Genomic DNA, 27,609 nt, shown 5'->3' on the forward strand with positions numbered 1-27,609 from the left:
CCCTGATGTTTACTTTGATTTCTCAATTTCATCCTAATTTATACCATTAGGGTAACATCAACCCCACAGTAAGATGCAGATTTGGGGATGTCTGGTTGGAAAGCAGTGTGCCCAGGTAGCCAAGAAAGCCAATGGCATCCTGGCTTGTACTAGAAACACGGTGGCCAGCAGGAGCAGGGAGGTGATCATCCCCTTCTACTCAGCACTGGTGAAGCCACACCTCAAGTATTGTGTTCAATTCTGGGCCCCTCACTACAGGAAGGACATAGAGGTGCTGGAGTGTGTTCAGAGAAGGGCAATGGAGGCTCATGAAGGTCTTGGAACACACAACCTACAAGGAGCATGTGAGGGAGCTGGGGTTGTTCAGTCTGAAGAAGAGGAGGCTGAGGGGAGACCTTATCACTCTCTACAACTACTTGAAGGGAAGCTGGAGAGAGGAGGGGGCCAGCCCCTCCTCCTTGATGTCAAGCAACAGGGCTAGAGGAATTGGTTTCAAGCTGCACCAGGGGAGGATTAGGCTGGACGTTAGGAAATATTACAAACATTAGAATTGTCTGCCCAGAGCAGACCATCCCTGTGACCAAGAGTCACCATCCTGGGAGATGTTCAAGCAGTGTGTGGACCTGGCACTTAAGGACATGGTTTAGCGTTGACCCTTCAGTGTTGGGTCGAGGGTTGGACTGGATGGTCTTTGAGGTCTCTTTCAACTGGATGTAGTCTGTGATTTCTTGCTCCCTTCTTAGAAAGGCAAATAAGTTGAGTATTGTTTCTTCAGACTGAACCATGCCTTCCAAACCTTAACAATCAGAACAACCCTTAAAAAATAATTTAAAATTATCTAGGGAATATGTAAAATTAGGCTTGTGACTACTTCATGTCAATAGCTAGTATTTTAACTGATTGTGACTGAATAACATACTTTTCTTCCAGTGGACATCAGACTTAAAATCAGGACTTTCAGCAACTTTAGCGGTAGGCTGTGAACTTCTCTCAGCTACAGCATTTGAAGCTGAAACAAAGCATTACTTACAACAGAGAGGAACCTCCAGTGCCAAAGCAATGCACATTTACAGAGCCATGTAAAACTATGAAAGCCAAGCAGAATATGCCACAAACATTGCTTATTTAACTTAAAAAAAATTACTGAATATTTAAGAAGCATAAAGAATTCATTTTAGTAGACAATATTTGTTATGGCAATTAACTATTAACTCAAAGCAGTATTTTTTTGTTTCGGGTTTTTTAACCACTACCTTAATAATTTGTTCCATTTACTACACACCCCAGAACAAGTCATTGATGGAAAATCTGCAGAAATCATATGCAGATTTCTCTTTTACAATGTGCATGATTACATCAGTGTTTTGATTGCAAATGCAAAGATAAAATATAAAATACTATCAACTGCATCATCAGAGCAGCCCTTAACATGGGAATGGTGTAAACACCTAAAAGGAAGACATTTGTCTCCTCTGAGAAGCTTTGCAACTTATTTGCAACAGTTGTCACAATATCTTTTGTTTGATATCTGACTACTGTCAGTGGCCCATGGATGGAAGGTAAATTTCCTCAGCACCGTACTCTTATCATGAGGATGCAACACAGCATTATCAGAAGGCACACGTCTGTATTTACATACCTTCCTTCTAGCTGTATCTAAGAAAGTAGAAAGAACTTCTAACTTATGTTTGATGTTCATAATTGTAGTGATACAGTCTTCAAATATCTTTTAACATTGCAGATTTGTATAACAGAAGCAACCCTCTACAACAGTAGTTTTCCTAAGCTAGTTTTCTTGTAACTGTCTAAATGTTCTTGACTTTCTCTGTTCTTCTCCCTTTTAATTACAGAATGCCACAGGTGCCTTAATTTAGAAATAAAGGAGTGGCAAATATCAAAGATGTAGCATAGTGTAATTATTCCCACTGTAGAAAAAATCACACGCTTTTATCATAGAGATGCTTCAAGCATGGCCATCTATCAAGAGGTCATAGAATTTACTGTTTCTGAAGATAACCTTACAGTAGGTAACTTCTATAGCAGCTGCTACAAGCTGACTGAAACACCACAGAAACAGATCACAGAATCACAGAAACATTCAGGGTGGAAAAGACCCTCAGGAACACCAAGTCCAACTGATAACCTTACTCTACAAAGTTCACCCCTAAAACATATCCCCAAGCACCACATCCAAACCACCTTTAAATACATCCAAGGTTCGTGACTGGACATCTCCCTGGGCAGCCCATTCCAATGCCTGACCACTCTTTTATAATTTTAGTAATTTTTATTAACTTTTCTAATTTTTTTAGGAAAAAAAAAATCCTAATGTCCAGTCATAGCTTCAGGCCATTCCCTCTTGTTCTATCACTAATTACCTGTGAGAAGAGACCAGCACCAACCTCTCTACAACATCCTTTCAGGTAGTTGTAGAGAGCAATGAGGTCTCCCCTCATCCTCCTCTTTTCCAAATTAAACAGCCCCAGCTCCCTCAGTCACTCCTCAATAAGATTTATTCTCCAGTCTTTCATCAGCTTCGTTGCCCTCCTCTCCACTTGCTCCAGCACCTCCACATCTCTCTTGTATTGAAGTGCCCAAAACTGGACACAATACTCCAGGTGTGGCCTCACCAGAGCTGAGTCCCAGGGGACAATCCCCTCCCTGCTCCTGCTGGACACAGCATTTCTAATACCAGCCAGGATGCCATTGGCTTTCTTAGTCACCTGGGCACACTGGTCATATTCAGTTGCCCATCAAATAGAACTCCCAGGTCCCTTTCTGCCAGACAGCTTTCCAGCCACACTTCCCCAAGCCTGTAGCATTGCTTAGGGTTGTTGTGACCCAAGTTCAGGACCTGGCATTTGGCTCTGTTGAAGCTCATCCCACTAATGTTGGCCCATTGATCAAATCTATCCAAGTCCCTCCATAGAGCCTCCCTACCCTCATGAAGATCAACACTCATACCTAACTTGGTGTCATCTGCAAACTTACTGATGACACACTCTATCTCTTCATCAAGGTCATCAATAAAGATGTTAAACAGAAGTGGTCCCAACACTGAGCCCTGAGGAACACCACTTGTGACTGGCCACCAGCTGGATTTAACTCCATTGACCACCACTCTTCGGACCTGTTCACCCAGCCCATGCTTTATCCAGCAGAGCACGTGCTCATCCAAGCAATGAGCAGCCAGTTTGTCCACAAGAATTCTGTGGGAAACGGTGTCAAAGGCTTTTCGAAAGCCTAGGTAGACAATATCCACAGCTTTTCCATCATCCAATAGTCAGGTCATCCTGTCATGGAAGAAGACGAGGTTGATCAGGCAGGACCTGCCCTTCTTAAATCCATGCTGTCTGGGTCTGATCCTCTGGTTGTTCTCTATATGTCTTGTAATGGTGCTTGAGATGATCTGTTCCATGACCTTCCCTGGTACTGAGGTCAGACTGACAGGTCTTTCTTATAGACAGGTGTTACATTTGTGACTCTCCAGTCCACTAGGACCTCCCCAGGTAGCCAGGACTTCAGGTAAATAACAGAAAGTGGCTTGGCAAGCACATCTGCCAACTCCCTCAGCTCTGCTGGGTGTAGCCCATCTGGCCCCACAGGCTTGTGTGCATCTAAGCAGCATAGCAGATTACTGACGACTTCCTCATTTATTGTGATGACAGTAGACTACACTGAGATTCAGCTTACAAAAAGAAGGCTTTTAAAAATTAGCATTTTTAATTAAGATAAAGATCTATGACTTGTATATGACCTATACACTTCATTTTCTATTTCCTCACTCTGTGAGCTAAGAATTCAAATGCTAGGTTCAAAAACCAAGTGAGACCAAGTTCTTAATATAGTTCACGTCATTCTTTCATGAAATATGTTTATCATTTTTCTTCATCTGATTTTAACATTTACATCTACCTTAGGCTCACCTAACTCATTTCCACATTGCAGGTTTTAAAACTGGCAAAATCTAGGAGAAAAAAAAATATTAATTATGTTAGATTAGCCACTTCATGGAAAGTTTAACAGAAATAAGTGTTTAAGTTTGGTACGTATTAACACTAAAAGTAAGGTATATATTAACACTAAAAGCAAGCTGAAAGAGAAAAATTCAGCCAAATTTCTTCCCATATTACAAACTTACAGGTGATAATAATTTCTCAGTTCTTGATATTGCCTCACATGAAGAAATTAATGTGTTCTTGATTTTATGCTTTCTTTTTTGATAAAACAAGGTCTGTTGAAATTACAGCAGTTTCACAAAACACATGATGGCTGTCTTACAGGTGTATTGATAACCAAAAATGGTAGAGCTACATTGCAATATTGAATAGTACAATGATAAAGAAATACATACACTAAAAGAACTTTCTCTCTCACAGGACTGTGGGCGGAAGCTCGCCCTTTGATCTACAACAAAAATCTTGTAAAACAATCCTTAGTACTGTCAATAATAAATCAATATTCATAAAAAAGAAAATGCATAAATGGAACTTAAACTAGCTGCAGTTACCATAGAAACCAGCAAGACTTACTCAACACTTCCTACTCTATTCCATTATCATTCAGTATCTCATGAACTTAAATGGAGAAGCATTGTTACTATTGCTATGGAAACAGCCCACATCATTGTCACAGGAGATTAAAGCAATCTAGAACACACCTCTTGGATGTGCCACCAAGGCCAATGAGTGATTCAAAATAACTAAACAAAGGCCATTTCTCAACAGTGAGAAGCAGAATCCAAACTATTCCTTCTGAACAGTAGGTAACAAACATCAGCAAGCAGTTCATACCCTGTGAATAATTGTGATTAACAGATCTGTACAGTTGCAGTAAGACACTGAAAAGGAGTGTACTGTCTTTGTGTCCTCTGCCTTGATCAGAATACACCCTTTAGTCCTCATGACATTTTTCTTGTTTACCAGGGTGAGAAAAATGGAAACTTCTATACATATAGAAATATATACTATATATGCATATGTAAGATATAATCTAGAATATATACACCACAACTCTTGCCATTTCAGAAGACCCAAAACCAAAACCGATACTGTTAAATAAACAAGATTCATGTACATTTGAATGACTGTGTATTAAAGGGAAGATGCTTTCCCATCACTCTCTTCCAACTAGGTAAATGCCTCCAAAATTTTTTCTACTCTTAACTTAGAGTGAGTAAACTTTTGATCTAGTGATTAGAATGTATGACTGCAAGCCATTAAGAAAGCTGTCCAGAGCCAGTGCAGTTGTCTATCTAGCCCAGAGACAAACCTCTGACTGTACTAATATGAGACACTTTCTAGGAAGGACAGGAAAGAATAGTAATGTTCTGTAGCCCACCCCACTTGCAGTCTGCAATAGGTATGTTGGAAGAAAGACTACCCCTTCCCATACTCTGCAACAGCTGTTAGGCATCTGTTGCCCATTTGTCCAACCCATGTTTTGAACTTGTTGATATTGCCTACACAGTGTCTCTTTACAAAGGAAAAAAAAAAAAACACAAACACAAAAGAAAAAAACAACCACTTTTAGGAAATTTCTCTTAATCTCTAACAAGTTTGATAAACCACCCTTCTTTTTAGCATCTGTTTAGTAACAGTTCAGCATAGGTTGTCAAAAAACTTCTATTGTGAATGCTGACCAGTATCCCACACCAGATCTTTCTCCAAACTGAAAGCTCACAATTTTTACTTTGTATGGCAGTTGTTTCTCATCCTTGCTGGTTTTGTTGCTTTTCTCTGTCCTTTATTCTGTCACTTTTAAGACATAAAAATAAGGACTTCATGCTACTCAAGATGGGGGTACATAAAGATATTTCTGAAGCAGCAAAATTATGTGATCTGTCTGGTTCTTGACCATATCCAGAGTCAGCATTTTTTTCAGAGAACTATCTGTGATAACACCAAAATCCTTTCTCAGCTGTATCTACCAGTTCTGGCTTCAGATTAATCTAAGTCTGGTTTGGATTTGTTTTTTCCCCTTGATACTTTTATACACAATGAAGTTCATCTGCCACATACTTGCTACCATAGGTATGAGCGTGCCTAATTTCTACACTTTGACATCATCATAAGCTTTGTGTTTTACTTTCTTCATCCACGAAATAAAAGTAGTCACCTGCCTTGAGAAACAGTTGCATACTTAATTTATTAACAGCTACTTATTGTTCTGTCATAGTTAGATGTATGCAGAAAGGCAAATTAATGGTCATTGTGATAGTTAGCTTGCAATCATTGTAACATCTTTGAAATGTTTAACAATGCCAAATGCTCAGGTAAAAGCTCATTTTTATGCTAGGAACTGGAAGCAGATGCACTAACAAGTGGAAAAATAAAAATACACTTTCCCTCCTGAAACAGGATAATAATAAGCCTTGTACTGAAACTTTAGTCCATCTTTTGAAATCTTTCAACTACATCCTGAGAAACGCCAGTGTTGCTTTAACTTTTGTGAACTATTTCACTGTTTTATGAAAACAGATCTTCATCCAATTCACACATTTAAAAATTAAAGTAAAAAATAAAAATCACCTAAGCAAAAACAAAAAAGGCAAAAAATGTCTGTGTTTTCTAGATGAGAACTGACTCACAGTGAAATATCTCTTAACCAAAGTAAAAAAAAAAAAAAAAAAAAAAAAAAAATCAAGAATATAAATTCTGGAACTAGCTTGGGTTAAACTGAAACGAAGTCTCACTGGGATTCTCAAAAATTTTAAATGGGATATAAATCACTGCAGCTATTGGCTTATAAGATCATGCATTCTAACATCAAAACTAATCATAATCACATAGGAGACAGATTTTATTGAAGTGAACTCCACAGAAAACTTTTATCACTTAAGTATGACTTGACCTGGCTATAAAATAATTATATTCAAATAAAGTGAAAACTGTAAAGCTTTTTCAGTGGAACTTCAAACCACAGATTATCAGTATCTGATCTGTGACTCTATTTGATACATAAAACTGTTCACAAGTTTAAAAGATTTCTTAAGTTAATAAAGAAAAGGAGAACATAAAAGTTTTGCTAGTCTATTAAAAGTATCACAAATCCCCCGGCATGGTCAACTCAAATTTGCCTTTGCTTTATATTCTGACTACTACCTACGTTTTTAACACTGTGCTCATTGTCCAAGTTGGCTTCCATTTTTGCTAGCATAATTTTACTTCCAGAAAAATAGGCCAAGCACAGTTCAAAATCATGGTGCCAGAATTCTGAAATAGGCTGAGAAGTGGGCTGAAAGTCAGTTAGTTTTCTTACTTGCTGTCTCTGTTTCTCCCCTGCAGCAGGAATTACTCTATTATTTTACTTCTAAAAGGGAAAATTGGGAGTGATGCAACAAACCAATCACCACTAATGCTGGGACACGGCATTCATTAAAAAATGTTCTTTAAAACAAGAACGTAGAAAATCCAAGAAAACTTACAAGTACTCTGCCAGTTAATGTCTGGGCAGATATCATGACTCCTGCCCAATCCTTCACAGAGGTCATCCAACCCACTTCTGCTGCCACATTCTCTTCTTTTTCATCTGTTGTTTTGCAGGCCCCATCTGCCTGTGTATCTCCTGCACCATTGATCTTCTGGGCCTCCTGCAAAATACATATTTGGATTAGTTAATGTTTAGCAATTCGACTGTGATAGTCACTTTACAGTTGTGGCTAAGAAATGCTATGAACAAAAAGCAAATAAGTCTTTCTGGATTCCTGCTAGATGAAATTAAGCTCCTAATTGGCCATATTTTCTTAGAAATAATAGAAAAAGAAATGTTCTATGAGGTGCCAGACTAACAACTAGATAATAGTACTCTCCTTTACTTTACATCTTAGAAACACATATCTGGCATCAAATATGCTCTATATTCCTTTCCTGTAAGCAGCATAATTGTCAAGAGGTATGAAGGCAGCTACAGAGCTACATATAAATGAATTTGTCAGCATACACTGAAGGACCTTTTGATATGTTAGCTGAAAATGTGTATACTGTGAACATAATTTATGTACAAATTTAATTTACTATCACTAGAATTAATTATCTGAGTAAACCTTCACTGAGAAGCATAATGGAACACGACAAGAATTATCAAGTGTGAGAGGAACAAAATACACCACAGCATCTGCAGGGAGTTTCCATGCTATCAGTGAACCAGTGTTTCAAAGAAGCGCTTAATATATCATAGGAATTCTTCTGTCAGCAAGTGGCTCTCATAGAACAGAGAGATGGAAATTAAAAAGGTGCCTCAGCTGCACCAAGCTGCCTGATGAGTCACATGCACTGGAATTCATATCAGTCTCTCACGGATGCTGCAGCAAGGATGTTGTGCTCTGTAACTGCCTGCTATGTGCTAGTCACGGATGCTGCACAAAAACAAGGGAAATGATAGTAAAAGCCAGCCTGCATTGTACAACATTTAAAAGATATCATATGCAAAGTATCAGCCTGTGCCATGAGTATGCCTTTGGTGACAGCATCATACTAATGACTTCCTGAATACTTGACAAGGTATACTAAACAAGCATAGGGGAGACAGCAAAATCCAGTGCTAAGGCAACTACTGAGTATTTCAAGTGCACCTATGGGCTTCAAGTACTCTGCATACACCAAAAGCTGGAAAATTTTCATTTTTGCCTGTAGGCCACTAAGCAGGAAATGAATTGCAGTTAATTCCCTTCAGGATATCCGTTACACAAGCAAAGATGTTTGACGCTGGCTCAGTGATGATTACTACAGTAGAAATACTACACCATCATGGTCAAAACACAGAGCTGTGAGACAGCCTTGAGCACCCAGCTGGACATAAAGGTACTTCCTGAGAGCAATATTGAACTAATAAAGCAGTTTAACTGAATCTATCAGCAAAGGACAGCAGAGCAAGACTAAAAACATAATACGGAGACTAACAGTTGATGTTAGAAAATCTCAGCATTGCAGCTTAATTAGTTAATCAGATTCATCTGTTAGTTTCCCTCCCAAAATGCAGGATCTGTCTTCTTACTCATTATTACAGCACAGTGTGCAATGTGGCTACATTGAAAATAACAAATTATTTAGTTACAACAGTAATCCCTAAGCAAATAACCAGACAGAATATAAAGGCAACATTGTATTTGCATAACTGGACTTCATTCCCTGACAAATTTGAATACAGTGAATCAGATATTTTGCACTCAGCATTGAAAGTGGTATTGCACACACACAGATCACAACCCACAGAAATTAGCTTATTGCTTACTGCAGGGACAAAAGCTACAGCACAAGCTGTTTGCAGGAGAGTTAACACTTGGCTAAGGACAATTCATGACCCACATCATCATCAAGTCATATAGATCAGTTCCCACATAGATTAGCCTCGACCACCATTAGTGTTTTGATTATAAACCAGCAAAGAGAAACCTAGTTCCTTTGGGGTTTTTGAGCGGATGGCACAAGTGTATATACCAGACACTGGAACGTAACAGAACGTTGAGGTTTAGGCAACCTAGATATATCTCCAAGACCCTGGGTACACTCACAGGCTTTACTGGCCATGGCCACTTTCCCCTAGAGCCTACCCCAACCCTGCCTGTGGCCCAGGACGCAATTCCAGCCCAGACCAAGGCCACCAGTTCCCTAGAGTGCAGTCTCACCCAGCTGTAACAGTGCAGTCCCCTTTCACAACTGTTAGACCTTTTCTTTCAGATTGTAACCTCTGCACGCCAGACTTTACTGCATGATCCAGCTCTACATGGCACAGTAGACTTTTATACTTTGTACAAGTTTATAGTAAATAAAAGTATTAACATGACTTTCATAGTAAAGGAGGTGTAATTATCTCTTCCTCTCAGATTAGAAGTGAGATGGTGATTAAATGCCTCACTCAATGACCATAGAAATCATCAGAGTGAAAATAAACTACAGAATTTCTTGCTTTTTACACCCAGCACCCTTATTTAAAATTTCAGAGATTTACATCTTGGTAAAACCATTCATAATTATGAATTTTGGCATTAAAGGACTACAGATCACTAAACTAAACAGAACATCAAACAAAAGTCAGTTTTACAGTAGTGAACTTGAAAGTATTACAATTGGAAAATTCTGTTACTGTTTACATCCTTCTTCCTTCCCCTCAACCTTTTTGTCACTATATCAAACTGAGTTTAAATGTTATGATTACTCACAAGGTTGTGAAATAAGAATTCCAAACACTCAATAACATAGTAGACAATTTATTTCACTGAAGAAAAAAAAAGGTAGCTTTTGTATTTTCGAAAGGTTCTATTAGTCTAGAGATTTTGCTGTATTGACTTTTGTCTGCAAATAGAATAGAGCAGTAAGATGTGACAGACCTCTTCAGTACTTGATCTTCTGAAGGTATTGAAGTCTGTAATACGTTTGAATTGCTGTATTTCTGCATTTATACTACTTGTTTCACCTCTATTAAAATCCCCCAGCCATATTATTTCTTAATTAAAATAAAAGTTAAACAATCATCCCCTGCAAAGCATCATTTGGAGCATTCTCATAATCAGCTACTTATCAAGCCTAGCTCCTGCTATTACTGCAACAATAACTACAGATTAGTTGATGTTATGTAGCATTTGTATGCAGCTGGAATATTTTACATTATTTTTTTATCTACATGGCAGCATTTTAGCTTACTTCGTTGTCAGTTAAATATTAAAAGTTTCTTTCCAAGTCACTATGTCATCATGCAGAGACCACTAACAGAGATTTAAACATTGCTATTGTTTACTCTGTTTGCTATTGTTTACAAATCAGTCCTGTTATTAACTGTGTAGAGTACTGTTCAATTGTTATTTCTTCAACTCTAAGCACTGAGCAACCAACACAACCTGAAAAAGGCCTAAAAAAATAACCCGACTGTGATGGTAATTGTTTAATTATTTATAGATTCAGCAGCTACAAGTAAGGTAATACCATCTTTATCAACTCTGCTTACCTGTTGTTTCACAAAGTGTTCATTATTTTAATTACTTGATGACAGGAACATTTTGGTAGAATATAAAAGTTGTATTTTATGAAATGTGTACTTCCATTTTATAATTAAGTTCAGGAATATAAAGCATGATAAAAGGTGTTTATACAAATGAGGCCTCGCTATTTTAGCAATGGTTTGACATGGACTTGGAACAGAAATTTCAATGCTTTATCTCAGATTTTCAACAATAAATACTGATTAAGATTACAAGAAGTGATGGGACACTTGGAACATTAGAAAAGCAGACTTCAAAAAAGGAAGAGACACTGAAAACCAGTTGTTATTTTGGAAAACGTAGTCCTGCTTGCTTAACTGTATCTCTCTCCAGAATACCTATACAAACCTAGAACTAATGCACAGACATTATATTTAACAAATCATGTCCACATTACACAAGAGGAAGCAGTACACTCAATTGAAGCAGTAACACCAATGAAGCAAGCCCAGTATTGGCTTTGGAATTCCATCCTTAAAGAACATGAAATAAGAAAGAGGCTACACAAATGACAGTTGCACCTAGTCTGAAATATACAGTAAAAAAACCATAGTTTAGGGAAGGTAGAAAAGAGTTGTTTTAGATAATGATGCCTGCAACTTGCAATTTTTTCTCTACTACATGTCTCTCAATTAACAGTACTGCATTCCAAGAGCCTGCATTTTAGGCTCAGATCAACAGCACTTTCATACTGGCCAGTCTTATGTAATGGAAAATAACGTGGTAGTTGCAAATCTGGCAGGTTAAGAAAATATTAAGTCCAAAATAAACGCTGAAACTTTTCTTAGTAGTTTAAGACTGAAATAGTACACTCCTGTGAGACAACTACTCTTTTTCTTCTCTGCAGACCTGCAAAAATTCTGAGAAGATGCTTGCCAGTTCTTACTTAAAACCAGACCCATACTTTCTGTGCTTACCACAAAAAAAAAACCCAAAAACAAAACTGGAAAAAAACCCAACTTCCCTATGAAATGCCTAGTTTCCAAGAGCAAATATATTTTCTTTTTTTAAAGTGACCAGCTTCTTTGTTGTATTTACGCATTCCTTCAGTAGTCCTAACTTCGTATTTCTGGTATGGGTTACTTGTATAAAATCCCCTATTCATATCATTGTTTTGACAGACAAAAATCGCTACAGTAGAAGAATTCATTCTAAAACCTTGACCTGAGAAGCAAGGGAAACTAGGTTATTAAAAGACAGTGTTCCAGTCATGATCCCACAAACAGTATAACAGTTTGTCAAATGAATGGTTCCTCGGTATGGTTCTCAAGAACATGAAAGAGCAGACACGTACATTATCTGAAAGCTAAAGAAAACACAAAAAGATTCAGTTCCAAGCTAAAAAACTTCTACACATTAATGGAGATGTTATGATGTAACTCCTCCACTGATGTAAAGCAGTATTTCTGATTAACTGGAAAGATGGCTGAGCGATTTCTACACCAAAGAATTGGAAGATATATTAAGTCCCTGTTCCACGCTTTTTTAAGTCCTCGCTTGCATTCAAGTCTTTACTCCACAGCTATACCACAAAAGTAAGAGCAGTTTCTGTTGAAAAGGGATCTTAATAAAGACAAATATATTTAGGATTTTAAGTGCTTCATTATTACACAAATGGGAGATGATGTGGGCCATACGACTGCAGGGGATCATTAAATAACACACACTAAAAAGATACTGATAAATATTGTTAAGAGTAGCTATACAAAATAACTAAAGATATAAGTATAAAAGGAAAGTAATTAAGAACTCAAGGCATGAACTTGAAAACCAAAGTCTTAGTAATGAGAAAAGGCAAGCAAAAATAGATTATAAAACCAGTGCTCACTGAAGTTAAAGAAAACAGAGGAGAACATAGAAGGATTGCACAATATGACCATTCAACAGCAATTGTTTTTAAAATCACATGTACTTATGCAAACAGAGTATTTTTTAAAACATTGTGATTGTTAGCAAAGCTTTCTAAGAAGAGTTACACAAGCTTTGACCCTAATTTCAGAACTTTGCATGAATAGTTTGATTTATGAATAAAATCCTTTTTTTCCCCTTTTATTAGTGATTGGTGAAATTGGCCTAGAACTACATAAGAAGGTAAATTACTGTCTGCAAAAAGTAAATAAATAAATAATTAGAACAGCACAAGTCAGTGATGTGTGATGTACACGTTAGTAGTATTAACTAAAAACATTCCTCTCAATCTAGCTCAAATTCATAAATTTATTCTCCATTTCTATAGTCAAAAAAGCATTTCTTATTAATTTCCTTTATGAAGACCAAATTATTATCACATTAAAATACTCCCTAAAGAACCCATTCAATTATAAAGGTACTGACAAAAGGGCAAAACAAGCATTTTGTTTTATTAATAGGGACACTAAGTTTAAATCAAAAGGAGATGTCATTATTCTTTGGTCCCTACATAACACAGAAATATGTACATTGGGAAAATTAGACAATTACTATGTAAGACAGAACATTAATTTAAAATTTATGATTTTTTCTGTCATTCGAGGAGTATTTCCAAACGTATTTTTAAAAGACCTTTAGAGTATCTATGCCAGATCACTAACCTGAAATCTGATGGAAACTGAACTTGTAAAATTATATTAAATAATATCACATAGGGCTGAGTTATTGAATGTGTAGAAAGGGAAGACATCCTTAATGGTAAAACACAAAGAAGGGAGAAAGGGTGCATTTTCCTCTTACCTAATAGAAGACAAATCAAAGCATGTAACCGAAAATAAAATTGATACAGACATTATCATGAAATGAACACTGCCAAATTACCTACATCCTATTGACTAATCTATCCAGTAGAAATTTCTTTTGTCAAAGATGATAAAACGATATCAGTAATTCAATGAAAACTTGTCACAAGGAGTAAAAGCACATTTCACTTACTGTCTACATTTTTAATTCACTTTTGTGATGCTACATGGTTCATTGCAATCCAAAAGTCTCAAAGCACTCCATGAATATGAGAAAGAGATCTTATAATATAAGGGGGAAAGTAATGGGGAAATTACCTAGCTTGTTTATCTTGATTACAGGAAGTACTTCAGATGATTGATTGTAATTTTGTTGTTGTTAACATTAATACCCAACTCCAGTTCAAGTTTATCAATCATCACCTCTTGGCACATTTTTTACTACTCTGAAAGGATGAGAAATACATCGAAAAATAATGCATTTGATTTTGCTCAAATTTAAGAGAAGACTTACCAGCAAATCTTTTATGATCTAAATTATAAGAATAGCTTTTACAAAGTAATTATGTGGTAGAAGTTGAAATGAGAAAATTGCTGAAAAAAACCACTATTCTCTACTAGGCATATTCAACATCAAAAAGGTCACTAAAAGGTTCCAAAAGTAGAAGGTCTATTTCACTAAGATATGTATACAAATACAACATAGAAAACAAGAATCCAACCGCTTTGTCAGTGAGAGGATACTTAGCAATGGATTTTCAGTTGCAGACTTTTCTTCCTTCTGCTCAATTACAGAAGATGAAGCTTTTACCTATTATCAAACAGCATGTTGCTTTGATTATATTAACTTCATTTTACTTTCTCACTTCTGGTATCAGAGGTATCCGAGAGAAAGAGATGCAAACTACATTGTAGAAGGAAATTCTTCTCCTCTTCTGTGTATTACAGAACAATAATTGGTGCTCAAAATCACCTCTGTGATGCCCAAAAATCACAAAGATTCCATGGAAAGGCATTACATAATTTAAGAGAATTTCTAAGCACAAAGTAAAATAACTACTCAAAACTCACTTCCTTGAACTGTAGAACAACCTAGAAAACTCAGTGACATTAATTTCAGGTCTTCATTTGATTCAAATCAAATATTTTCATGTGTAAGGTCTGGACTTAATCCCTCTTTTACATGAAATAGCAAATTATTAGTACTGTGTGGGAGTATAGGCAACATAGTATCATAAAGCACACTGATCAATGATGATTTGAAAATTGATGGAGAATCATTCTATTATCTGCCAAACTGGACAGACCAGTCATCTCTAAGGCATTTTTTGATTCAAGGGTAGTATAAAATACTTACACTGATTGTAATAAAAAATAAAAGGAAATCACAATGAATTAAAAGCAACTCTCTGTAGGACATAAAGCGATATCTAAGTCTTTACTGACACAGGAAATTAATTTCCAGTGTGCAGCACAAATATTTGAAGAGCTGTAGGTTAGCCAATAAGTAATTAAAAATATTTAACAGAACACAACAGTTCTCACCTCAGTGATTACAGAGTGTATTGCATCTTTCAGACTTGAAAAATCTAGTGGGGCAGGGGAATTATGTGAGGAGGGGAGAAGAGAAACAGAGAGCACACAAATGTGCAGGAATTTGGAGGAATATACAGCTCTAATTTTCAAAAATATTGAATACTAAAGCATTTCCCTCTACAGGACCAGCCATGTCACACTGTAAGAAATATATAAGTGCTATTATTTAATCAAGTAGCTATGATCTCAGTCATTACTTACTGCAATGGAAACAATTTTGTGTAATCTGAGCCTCAAAACTCCCTTGCATAAATGATTCAGCAGACAAAAGTTTTAAAACCTAAAAGAAGTAAAAGTCCTTGTAGATAAATTTCTTTTAGGTAACATGCAATACTTTGGTTCACTTCCCAGACACTAAATATCAGCATCCAAATTATCAAACATCAGTACTTGTAGACTACAAACACAGCTGGTGCATTTATGATGGAAAGTAACTAACGTGCAGTTCCTTCAAATTCAGAGTCACCAACTGAAATCTAAGGCAGAGAAGAAAGGAAAGTCAAATTCTTGGCCTGCATACTATAGCTCCATTAATTTTTAATTATGCCATACAGAATGAGGACAAGGTCAGTGAATTCTCTTTGACTTTCTGAACCTCATCACTTCAAATAACAGAAATAACAGAGAACATCTACTCCTCTTGTGGGTGTACCAGTGATAAACTGCTGGGAATTGGTGCATGACTGTGACATTGAACACAGCCTTTGTGAGCAATTAGAAATTGGACTACTGGAAAATGAAGATACATGGTCTCCATTCTTGACTGTCATAACACAAAGAATTTTATCTAAGTCGTCTTGCTTGTGGCAGGATTGAATCTGCCTGTACCAAAATTTGTGGATGAAGCTCCTAGTCTGACAAATCATTTTCTAAATGAGAACAGCAACTCTTTGAAGTTCCTCAGAGCCCTGAATTGTTAAAAGCACAGTTGCATTAGTAGCATGAGGCAAGTGAGGTGCTTAAAGGCAGACATTGCTCTGTCTCCTGAGTTTGCAAGTTTTGGCTTTAAGATTTATCTAACAAATGCTGCAGAAATCACAAAAGCATTATCTCTGAATACTAACTCTGTCTATAAAATCATGCAAGCAGGTATTGTCCACTGATCAGGAAAGATAGCTAACAGGTAAGAAGATAGGTAAATTTTTAGCTCTTTTGCTCACATTAAATAGTAGTAAAAATAAAATTGAAGTATAACAGTTGTCAAATCATCAGACAATACTGAGTCTTAATGTGCTTAACCTTCAGAAGAGCAGAAGTTAACAAAGCCTAAGAAAGTTAATGGTACTATAGAGAATGCAATCTTGAAGACAGGTGGAAATTAACCATGACCTTTGTTTATATCTTGTAATTTTGTGATAATTTGGTAATTACAGGGCCCAGAACTCCATTTTTTTCTTTTAGAATTTATAAAAATTATTCGAGTAAAAAGTTTGCAGCAGCATAAAGATCAAACAGCTTATCAAAACAGGCTGTCACACTTCACGCTATTTGCAAGCTGTGTTTTACAGAACCCCCTCAACTTGAAGTCTTCATTTACAGGGCTTCCTAATTTGCTCAAATAGCTTCCTAAGATGCAGGTGCCCCCCATAATTTCTGTGAATAAGAGTCACTGACAATCCCATTCAAGCATCATACGAAGTTTAAAATTTTGCCCTTAATAGTTTTTACAAGGGAAAAAAAATAGAATGACGAATAAAGCTCTAGTAAAGAAAATCTAGTAATTATTTAATTATTCATATATCAGCAATTCTTATCTTCTAAATTATCTGACTTCAGTTTCTTCAGCTAGAAGACATAGAGATTTGACAAACAACCAGAGGATGCATTTGAGAAATGCACTTGGAGAAACAAACTGAAACATTTCAGATTCAGTTCATTGAAAACAGAAAAAAAAAAAAGTATGAACTGTAAGAACAGCTTATTTTCTAGTTTAAAAGTATGATTTTGATCTTCACAAACTAGTTTAGCGTAAATCTACAGGCTTCAAAAAGTATGAGCCATACATAACATGATTTCCATTTTGTCTGCTGATACTTGGCTCTAAGATGAGGTTTCAAGAACCTTTTTCTTCCTGGTCACTCTCTAAACCCTCACTGTCACAAGATGCACTGTGCAGAATTCAAGTGTTTGATTTTATTAATGCTTGTAAAGTGCTCAAGATGCTAAAAGTGATGTGTACTTCCAATTACTGATGATGCCTATATTGGCCACAATTGCTGCCTTGTCTTACTAACTAAAAGCATCTAGAGATCCTCATCCTAGGTTGCAAAAGGCTTGCACTGAATAGAATTAAATTCCTGTGAAGAAGAAAGCTTCATCCTTAAGACTAAGTCATATATCAGATTTTTGTACTGTGTTTTATTGATACTTGACTTCAAATCCATTTTAAAGGGCTTTCTGTGGAAACAACATTTCCTTATTATTGATTGGGTCAATTAAAAAAAAGTTGTGAAAAATCAAATGAAAAATATTACCTTAATTCAGTTCTCATTTTTTTTCAGGATTCAAAAACTATAAAACAATTTTATTTCTGCAAGTTTGGTTCAGAGCCTCCACTGTCTAAGCATCTTCTACTATTGCCACTCAGTGTGCCAGCATTGAGTACTGAAAAGAGGATCACCAGCAGCACACATCCTTCTGGATGAAATTCAGGCAGCCTCCTGGGGTGACAGCAGATGTTTTTGTTATTCCTCACATATTGTAGGAGCCAATACTAACTCAGGGAAGGAGCCAAAAACTGAAAGCAAGACTGACAGTAGGAATAATATTGTGGTCCAATGGACACTGAGGTCACTGTTTAACTAAGAAAGGCATCCATAAGAGCACACATGCCAAATTACCAAAACAGTTACACAGCCTTTCAGCTTGTTGGGAAATATTTAATTTGTTTTGTTTTGTTTTTAATAAAACAAAACAAAAATATGATTGCAATTTAAAAATATAATTAGACAGGGTCTAAACCCAGTAATGCATTCAGCAAGTCTATCACAGCTGGGTCACTGGAATAATAAGAGCTACCAGATACAGGAATCAGAGTCCAGAAGGAGCATGAAAGTTGCATTCTTTCACACAAGGAAATTTGAACAATACAGGAATTCTCACAGATTATTAGTCACATATTTCTAGTTTATGTAGTGAAGTTTTCCTTTTCTGAAGATAAACTTAATACCAGCAGAGAACATTTTTAAAAAAAAAACGTATTTTGAAATTATGACAGTTCCAGGAAGAAATTTGAATTAAAATTGAAAACTTTTATATAGACTCAATATAGTGATTATTTTAAATTATAGAGAAAATAAATTACACATAATTTTCTCATTCACTGTAACAACTTTTCCAAGCCATGACAAACTTTGTGTTAATAAGTTTTGAACAAATAATCAAACAATTTTATTCTAAAAGCAAACTGAAGCATGTCTACTTTTTTCTTTTTTTTAGAAAAAAAAGGCCACACAGTTTTCATTTTCATATAGTGCTTTCCAATGTTCTATTCAGTTCATCCTAAGCTTCATTTTCAGTGGTACTTAAAATAGCTTTAAGACAAGCTCATATACATCTAGAAGAATGGAGGGAAATAGAATTATTTAATTCCCAGAAATTTATGTTAGAAGTAGGACAAGCTTCCCATTGCAAGTGAGATTCCTAACTATATTACATGACTCACTTTGTAGGAAGAGGAGTATCACAGGTATGAATACAAATCATGTTCCTGGCTAGCAAGGAATTTTCAGACCTTTTAATAATCAATTCTAGGTTATTAGAATGCAGCTTTAAGACTCCTTTCTGACACCTTAGCCACCCAGCATCCCAATGATGGTGGCATCACTGGCTTGCTGTGTTCCAGATCCTGGAGCTCAGAAGAATGCCTTCATTACTCAGAGGCCCAGTAACAGTAATATCAATTAAAATTATCATCAGTCACAAAAAAAAAAAAACAACCCACAAAACAAAACCAAAAAAAACAAAACAACCCAAAACACACACAAACCCACAAAACAAACAACAACAACAACAACAAAAAGGAGGCAAAACCAACCCAACATTTTAAAAAATGTATGATTTTCTGCTGTGCTCTGCACTCCCTGTAATCAGTGAGTTTTGCTGGAATCCAAGTGGGGGAAGTTCTTCATCAGCAAAGGGGTATCAATTATGAGAATGTCAGCTCTGTTGGACACCAGACTCAAACTGCTGTTAGGTAGGGTGTTTATGAGATAGCTGGAGCAAAACAGTAGAAAAATATAGCACTAAATGAAATACTTAACAGAAAAAGTTAAGGTTAGAATTACATACAACTTGCATGCAATTCTTACTGTAACAAAATTGTTCCCTGCCTCTTTCCTCCAGTGGGAGTTTGGAATTATGTCTTAGTTTATTTTTATCAGGATTTTCAAAAAAATAAGTGGAGAGTGTGTATATGTGAAAGAGTGAGTTAATTGTAAAAGCTATGTTTGATAACACTCTCACATCCACTGAAATGTAATCACCTTTGCTACTAACCACAACTAGGAGAGTATAGCCTCTATAACACACCATAAGTACATTATTGCTTCTCAATGGAAGTAAACAAGTTAGTTACTTGACTTTGTGCATTCACCTTTACTCTGCTTAACCCATCATGCATTAAGTTCTCCTTGGGAGAGAAATAATGGGAAAAAATGGAAGGAAAATTATCTGGGTTTCTACCCTTGAATTTTGCTGCCTATACCAATGTTTGAACACAGTAATAGGGCAGACCACAAAAGGTAACTTAAATTCCAGGGAAAACACAAGAGCTATATTCCACAAGAATGCTAATTCAACGTTTCTTTTAGGTACTAAAAGAAAGCCTGTTAATAATAGAAAGTATTTATAAACATTAATTTATTTGGTGCCCCATAATTCCTTGGGACATGGCTTAACAGACTATGTTAAAGTGTACCAAAAAATAGTTCTGCAACGTCAGTATCATTTTTCCACACAAGAATCTTAGATCACAAGGAAGCTATTAATCAGCTTCAGCATGTATCAAGATCTCTCCAGCAGTAAGGGTAGCTTTGGGCTTGGATCAGTTCAAATACAGGCCAATGCACGTGCCAAGAAACCAGTGATGTAGGTAGCACTACCTGTTTAAAGTGTTAGCAAAGTTTGAAACATTTATCTCAGTGTTTCCTAAAGACACTTTAAGATGGCATATAGCAAGTCAAAATTCAGCTACTTATAATTCCTGAACAGAAACTATGTTTCTGCAAGTGCAAGGAAGTTAAGCATGCCACCATGGTCAGAGTCAAATCCAGAAACTTTTATTTTGCCTATCAAAATGCACTTAGCAATAAAATGCTGTCTATTCCCCCCAGCTATTCTGTCTTAGAAATGGTGACGTAGCAAAGCCTTCTGTTGTAGGCTTGCAGTCACTGAGGCTGTTCTTTTATGTAAAGCTTTGTCTTTCTCTGCTAGATTTTATATATGATTTCAAGCCCAAACACACTTAATAGAGAAGCATCTACTGCTCTGTGGACAGTGCCAGTCTGTGTGTTGCAACAGTATAAATTAGAGATTATTTTCCAATTCAAAATACTGCCAATGCTTTTACAAGTACCATGCCCTTTATATCATCTCTATCACCTATATCATCTAGAGATGAGATCAATCATTTTTACGTTTATCAGTATGTTGAACTTGTTGCCAGGTACAAGTTAAAAACATTACAGTATATGAACCAAAAATGTTTGATTTTTGCAGTTCTACTATATTATTTGAGGGGGCAGGGGGTGGTGGTGTTCTATCGTTTAGAGGTTTTCATTTCTTCTGTTTGTTGGCTATTTTTTTAATCCAGCAAAGTACAGTGAACAGATGAGACAGTTTATAACATTTTCTGGGTACAAATGAACTGACAAAAGATCAGCATCATTACAGGTCAAGGGAAAGATGAGTTAAGGATGGATACCTCTCCTCTTTGAGTAGAATTAAAAGCACAAAGAAATGTAATTTTCTTTGCTGGTTTATATCTGCTGCCTCTCGACTTCAGTCCCTGCAACTCCCCTTTTATCTTGTGCTAATTGTACTGCCACTTCTCTGCTTTCCAGGAATCTAAAACCACAATTCTACAGTTCATTTATTATATCAACTACATTGCTGATTCATATTCCAGAACACTACAGACATTTTTACCATGCAATATTAATGTCAAGTGATCAATTATGTAAGCATAATTTTACGCATAAAACTCTTTATGATTATTTCACACAAAGTTTCATCTGTTTCAAGTATAAAGACATACGTACTAACTTTAAAATTAAAAAATAATAAATATATATTCCAAAACATTGCATAAGCTACTAGTTAGTACTGATCTATTATTAACAAGATTTACTCATTCCATCAAAAAGTTCTATTCACTATAGCATGGCTGCAAAGACAATGACTACTTTTACCATAATTTTTTTTTTTTTTTTTACAACACTGATAACATTACAATAGGTTTGCATAATTATAGTTGTCTCTAGCATGAAAACACAGCTGGTTTGTATTTAAACAATGAACAAATTAATTCAGAAAAGAAATAATGGTGCAGTCAAAACGGGTAACAATTTAAGGCCTGTGTTTCATTCAACTAGTCACAAGCAGAGCAAATAAACCAGCTAGCACTAGCCAAAAAAATAAATCCAAAGACAGTTACTTGGGAGCCAGTGGCAAAATTTACTTATAATAATACCTTCATTCATGGTGAAGTAGAATTCTGGAGAAAAAAATTTTTAAAGGGTAATTTGCCACCCTCAGTTACATAACTTACACAGTTGAAATTGGTTAGTTGTATTGTCTGAAACTGAAGAGTTGTCATACTATGATCATCATCAACATTTATAAAATATTTCAAGTGGCTAAAACTGAATATAATACAAATACCTAGTTTTTTGCTTATGTACTACAATTCACAGATTCACAGACTACATCAGCTTGGAAGAGACTCTCAAAGGTCATCTTGTCCAATCACCTTGCAGCCAAGGACTATATTTTTTTTTCTACCCAAAGAACTATCACTACAGTCTGTGAAGAAAATAAATTCAGCCTCACAGATGAGAGAATAAAAACTTTGCATTCCAAATAATAATCTATTTTTCCACATAGAGTTTTAGAAAGCAGAACTTAACTCAGAATTAATTACAGAGTACTGCAACATTTTTCTTCAGAGACTTGTGGTGTCTATAAAAGCAACACTTGCTTAATTTAAGATCAGCTTAATGTTTGAGAACTATCCAAAAGTAGTATGTGTTCTATTCTTCTGGGGAGTCTAGAGAGTAAGACCAATTAGAAGCAATAACTGCTTCCATCTGTTATGATCCATGAATGTTAGGATCCCACCTTATGTCTCAGCCTTGTTAACATCCAGCATTCGATAAGCTAAACTATTACCTACATCAACCAGTGTAATAACAGCTAAGTGTTTTAACCACAGAATTGCAAGCAGAAGGGGCATATGCCCAATCCTTAATGCATGCCAGGAAAAAGAGATATTTAGTCATGGAAAAATGTAAAAATCTCCTTGAGCATTTTTTGAAGCATTACTCCAGGGTTCAAATGGTACCAAGAAGTTTTTTAACAGTTACTATGTTAACAGCAACAAATAAGAAGTTACATAGAAATTTCCAAACAGTCTTATATTAGTAATTCATTTAATATTTAGCAGCAACACTTCTGAAAGGTATGTTTATAGAACAGAGAAGGCTGTTCATGGAAGATCTACTACTGAGTACTTTCACATTTTTTAAATCAACATACTGTGGAAAACAGCTCTATGAACATTAGATTGCTTCTATCTTTAAATTCTTATTGTGCTGATTAGTACTCTTTTTGTAATATTCTATTCAAATATTTTTTTTAAATTTCTCATCAATTTTTTTGGCTGTTGGATTAAATTAATAATACAATGCATCTGCATCAGACTGAATTACAGACACTAGGATTTGGTTCACTGAATTCAAATAGTATTCATTCAATATTCAGAAAGTTAATGAACAAAAGAATTTTACTTGAGGGGGGTTGTTCTTAGTTTTGTTGAGGGTGGGGGTTTTTTGTTTGCTTTTTGGTTTTGGGGTTTATTATTATTATATTACTTTGTCACTAACATTGCTGTTCCACTCAATAGGTAAGCTGGCAATCTTATTTATTTTTTTAATGGAAAAAGAAATTGTGCTGTTTAGAATCTATAAAACAGAACTGTGAGAGTGATTCAACTTAATTCTATCTCTGAGGAAGAATTCATTGATCAATTAAGCGATTGTATTATGAAACAAACCAAAAAATCCACCCAAGTGCATCCATTCTTGAAAGTTCCCTCTTCTATAATTAGCTGCACCTTGGCTTCTTTCTGAACATACTTCCACACCAAGGATTATTTCTATACTAACATAAGTACATATAAAAATTTTTTAAGAGTTTTAAGTTGCCCCAAGTCTTAACAAATTGCTATATAATACATTGTAGTTATTGGGTTATAGTTAAGTGCTAGTTAACTAATCACTAAGTTAAATACTTAAGAATTTACCAGAACCATTTTAATCTCCGTTAACAAAGTATGGTCAGAGTTCATATCAAAAGAAATATAACCTAAAGGTCCTATGTAGCTTCATCTGAAAAATAGGAACTTGAAGTGAAAGTATACCACAGTGTGATAAATGTATTGATATCTACGTAACTACCAGAGGAAAAATATTTAATTCTCATTTAGGTTTGCATAAAGAAAAAATGATCCAGTCCTTCATACAGGATGAGGAAAAAAACCCAAAGTCTAGAACAGCTCAATTTTATTGATGGAATGCTTTCCACCCAGTTTTACTTTGCTTAGGTAACAGATGTTCTGTGATAACTAAATATAGACATGTATGTAGAAAATGGCAGGATGCAAGCAACTTCCTACCCATTCTGATTGTAACCTCAGGGATTTGGGTTTGCGTAGTAAAGAAAACATCAATCTGCACCTCTTAAGCAGTCGTGTAACACTGATAAAGCTTCTGCACCTCCACAGCCTGAACAAAAGAAAAGCAAAAACTTACCCTTTCATACGTGGTAATTCAAGCACCTATTAATCACCTACAAAATACAAGTTTTTGAGAACAACCTTAAATTCACAATGTTTAAATTTTGTTTTCAGAAACATTAGTATACATTACCTTTGCCGTAAATTTTAGATTGCATAATTTTTGGATTTGTATCAAACTTTACCCCTACATAATAGATAAGTTTTAAAACTTTAAAAGGATTTGGACAGCAGTCTACTCAGTCAAAAAACTGAATGTTGATGCTGCAGATGTTATTTATACACATGGCTATGTCAAGGAATATGCTCCTTGGATTAGCTAGTTTACATGTAGAAGGAAAAAAGAGGTAAAAAATACAGACAAAAACTCAAAAAAATCTGGAGACTTCAAGCTTATGAACAAAAACGTGGCCTGCACACATCTGGGCTTAACATTTGCTCTGTTGCTACATCTTGGGGGGAGGGAGGACGGAACACCACCAAAAACCAGAATGGAAATACACATTCCTGATCACTTTAAAAAGTCATGTGAAACGTGCATTGAATATGGTGCTTTTCTGTTTTTTGTTTGGTATTCTTCACATGCTCCTTTTTAAAACTCTTAGACAAACATTAGGGGAAACATTGTAATGTAACATCATTTTACCAAGGTTGAAATAGAAAGTCTCATTCTGTAATCGAGAGACAGCTGGCTGTTACTGTAATAATGATGTGTCAAATGAAGATCTTTTCCACTGGAATATGTTGCTACCCCTGATTATAGGTTAAATTCCCAGAATTAAAACCCCATTCATAAGGATTTGAAAGCCTCAGCTTAAGACTTGTCTTCCATATGTGCCTGTTCTAACAAAACAGTGGATGCTACTCCGTATCTGCCCACAAAGGCAAACAACCAGAACAAAAACATGGTTACAGGGAACATCATTAAACTATAAATAGTTATTAACTGAGATACAGTGCATGCCATGCACCTTATTACAGTCTAGCAAAATGCCTGTGACTGGAAAAACACCAAAAGCCTTAAGATTTCCTTACTTAATCTAAAACATCTGAGCAATAGAATTATTTCTTAGCCATTTTTTATGCCACTTGACATTATTTATTTATTTTTGTATTACTGTATAACTGTTTCTGCCATCAAAAATGTGCAATAACCAAAAGCACAGAAAAAAAAGAATTAACTTGAACTGTGGTTTTTAACATATTCTGATACTACATAAAATCCAACAGTGCATGATAGCGTTCCTGGGTCTAAAAGGCAGCAAACTCCAATCCTGACCTAAATGCAGTTCACACTGAGTAACTGAAGACCACAAGTCAGCGCTCATGAGCTTTGGTCTCAAATACAGAACCACATTTCTGAATGGTTTTCTATAACATATAAACAAAGATCCATGTTTGAGAACAAGTTCCAACTGATTTTAACAGGAGTTCATTTTAGTCTGGTGTACACAAACACCACATGTTTACCATTCATTACAGATGCTACATGCATCATATTGCCCACTAAACTTACAAGGCTGAGTTGCTGCTGCAGGCTAGAATAATGCCTCCTTTTCAGCAAATGAATTTTGTTTACTGCCTTTGCTGCTCAGTGAATGAAAAACCATCAAGTTTGGAGCTGAAAATGTAACAGAATCAGTAGATAAACTCTGTGGATCCATGCAGCTAATTGTTTTGCTTTTGGCTATGGCATATGTATTACTTGACTGCTAATTTCACGGTCTGATACTGCTTCTTTATAGCAGCAGAGCAAAATGAAGCTCTAGTAACCCCTTCAAATAGACCGATAAATATGTATTCCAGCCCTCTGCAATATGTTTAACACACTCCTCACCCATTGTTATTCTTCCCTTTTACGAAGTCTAAAACAGTCCCTTACTATAGCTCTTAGTCTTGCCATTGTCAAGCCAAATTTATACATGCTCCAATTTATACATGCTCCTAGCTTATTCTGTATGCAAAAAGGAATTCTAATTTTCCTGTTTACAGAAATCATCTTACAAATCTGTGGTGTGTCTGTTTAGGTTTGAGGAGGGGTACACACTGCTGTATATTTCTATAAATCTACAAGAGAGTAATAGCAGCACATTTCTCTGCAGAGAGACAAATAAACACTGAAGACATCTCACTATTTTGTATACATGACTGAACTTTCCAGTTCAAACTAAGATTCATATTCCCTCTAAGAACAGCAAGAATGGCTACTGTAATTAATTTAAAACCTACCTGGGCTCTGAACAACTGTAAGAAGGTAGCTGAAAAAACTAAAGCTTTGGCTAACCCTTGAATTATTTGAGTATTGTGAAGTGAAAGCAATGTTTCTCATGGCACCTTTGAAAGAAGTAAAAGGAGTACAAGAATACTGAAATCTATTAAATCCATACATAACAGTGGATTATACAAGAACAATTGTAATAAAACAGTTGAAAAATCAAGAACGAAAGGAACAAAACTGAAAAGCAAGTCTAAGGAGACAAATCCTTCTGGTTTAACTCAAATACATATTTCTTTCCACTGGGACACTACAGTAACATATTCTTACACTACTAATATACCAGGAACTATCTATAATATTTTAGCTGTGGAAGAACCTGTAACTGTTGCATTCCCATATTTAAGTTATGTGTCTCCCCCCTTTTTTTTCCTGAAGAGTTATTTTGGTTTGATTTTTTTAAGGAGGAGGGATTTTTGCACAATAAAGGAGAGGACCTAAAAGCCAGGCAGTAAACAGGAAATGGAAAAATGAGAAAAAAATTAGGGGAACTGAGACACTCTAGATGTGTCCAGAATGAAAGGACTTGGAATGAGTGAGTATTTGGCATACTTATGTATGACATCTAAAAAATGCAAAAAACCCCATATCCTAGTGTATGTAAACTTTTGAGTTTATAATTATTTATTAATTTAGTAAATACTTATATATATAAATGCATGTATATACATAAAAATAAACACAGGCAGGACAAGCATACGATTATAGATCCTAGGCAACACAAATCTAGTTTCCTATAGAACAAATCTTCATCATTGCCTAGCAACCACAGCTATTTTTACAAACTGTGATAATTCAACATTTAAGTTACCTTCACTGAGATCTGGGGGGACAACCACTTAAGTCTCATCTCTCCCCATCTATCCCTCCAATACTCTTGACTTTTTAAACACAAAAATCAGTCCTTCACAGAAGCCAAGTCAGGATAATTTCAGCATATAAAGTGCAAGTCTGAGGAACATTCTAAGTGACAGAAAAGGGCACAATTCAGCAAACACTCTTTATAGATACCTTTCTAGATACGGTTTATTGTTATTTA

General features: G+C 35.7%; 1 protein-coding gene across 4 annotated transcripts in view; it reads right to left on the reverse strand.

Annotated features, from left to right (window-relative positions):
• KCNMA1 (potassium calcium-activated channel subfamily M alpha 1) overlaps window positions 1-27,609 on the reverse strand; it is a 413,411-nt gene that overhangs the window by 293,226 nt on the left and 92,576 nt on the right. For all 4 annotated transcript variants that reach the window (XM_054382054.1, XM_054382052.1, XM_054382053.1 and 1 more), the window contains exon 2: window positions 7,427-7,591. In XM_054382054.1, the coding sequence (XP_054238029.1) occupies window positions 7,427-7,591 (165 nt within the window). The remainder of the gene's footprint in view (window positions 1-7,426; window positions 7,592-27,609) is intronic.

This window comes from Indicator indicator, chromosome 7 (assembly GCF_027791375.1).
Source record: "Indicator indicator isolate 239-I01 chromosome 7, UM_Iind_1.1, whole genome shotgun sequence".
NCBI lineage: Eukaryota > Metazoa > Chordata > Aves > Piciformes > Indicatoridae > Indicator > Indicator indicator.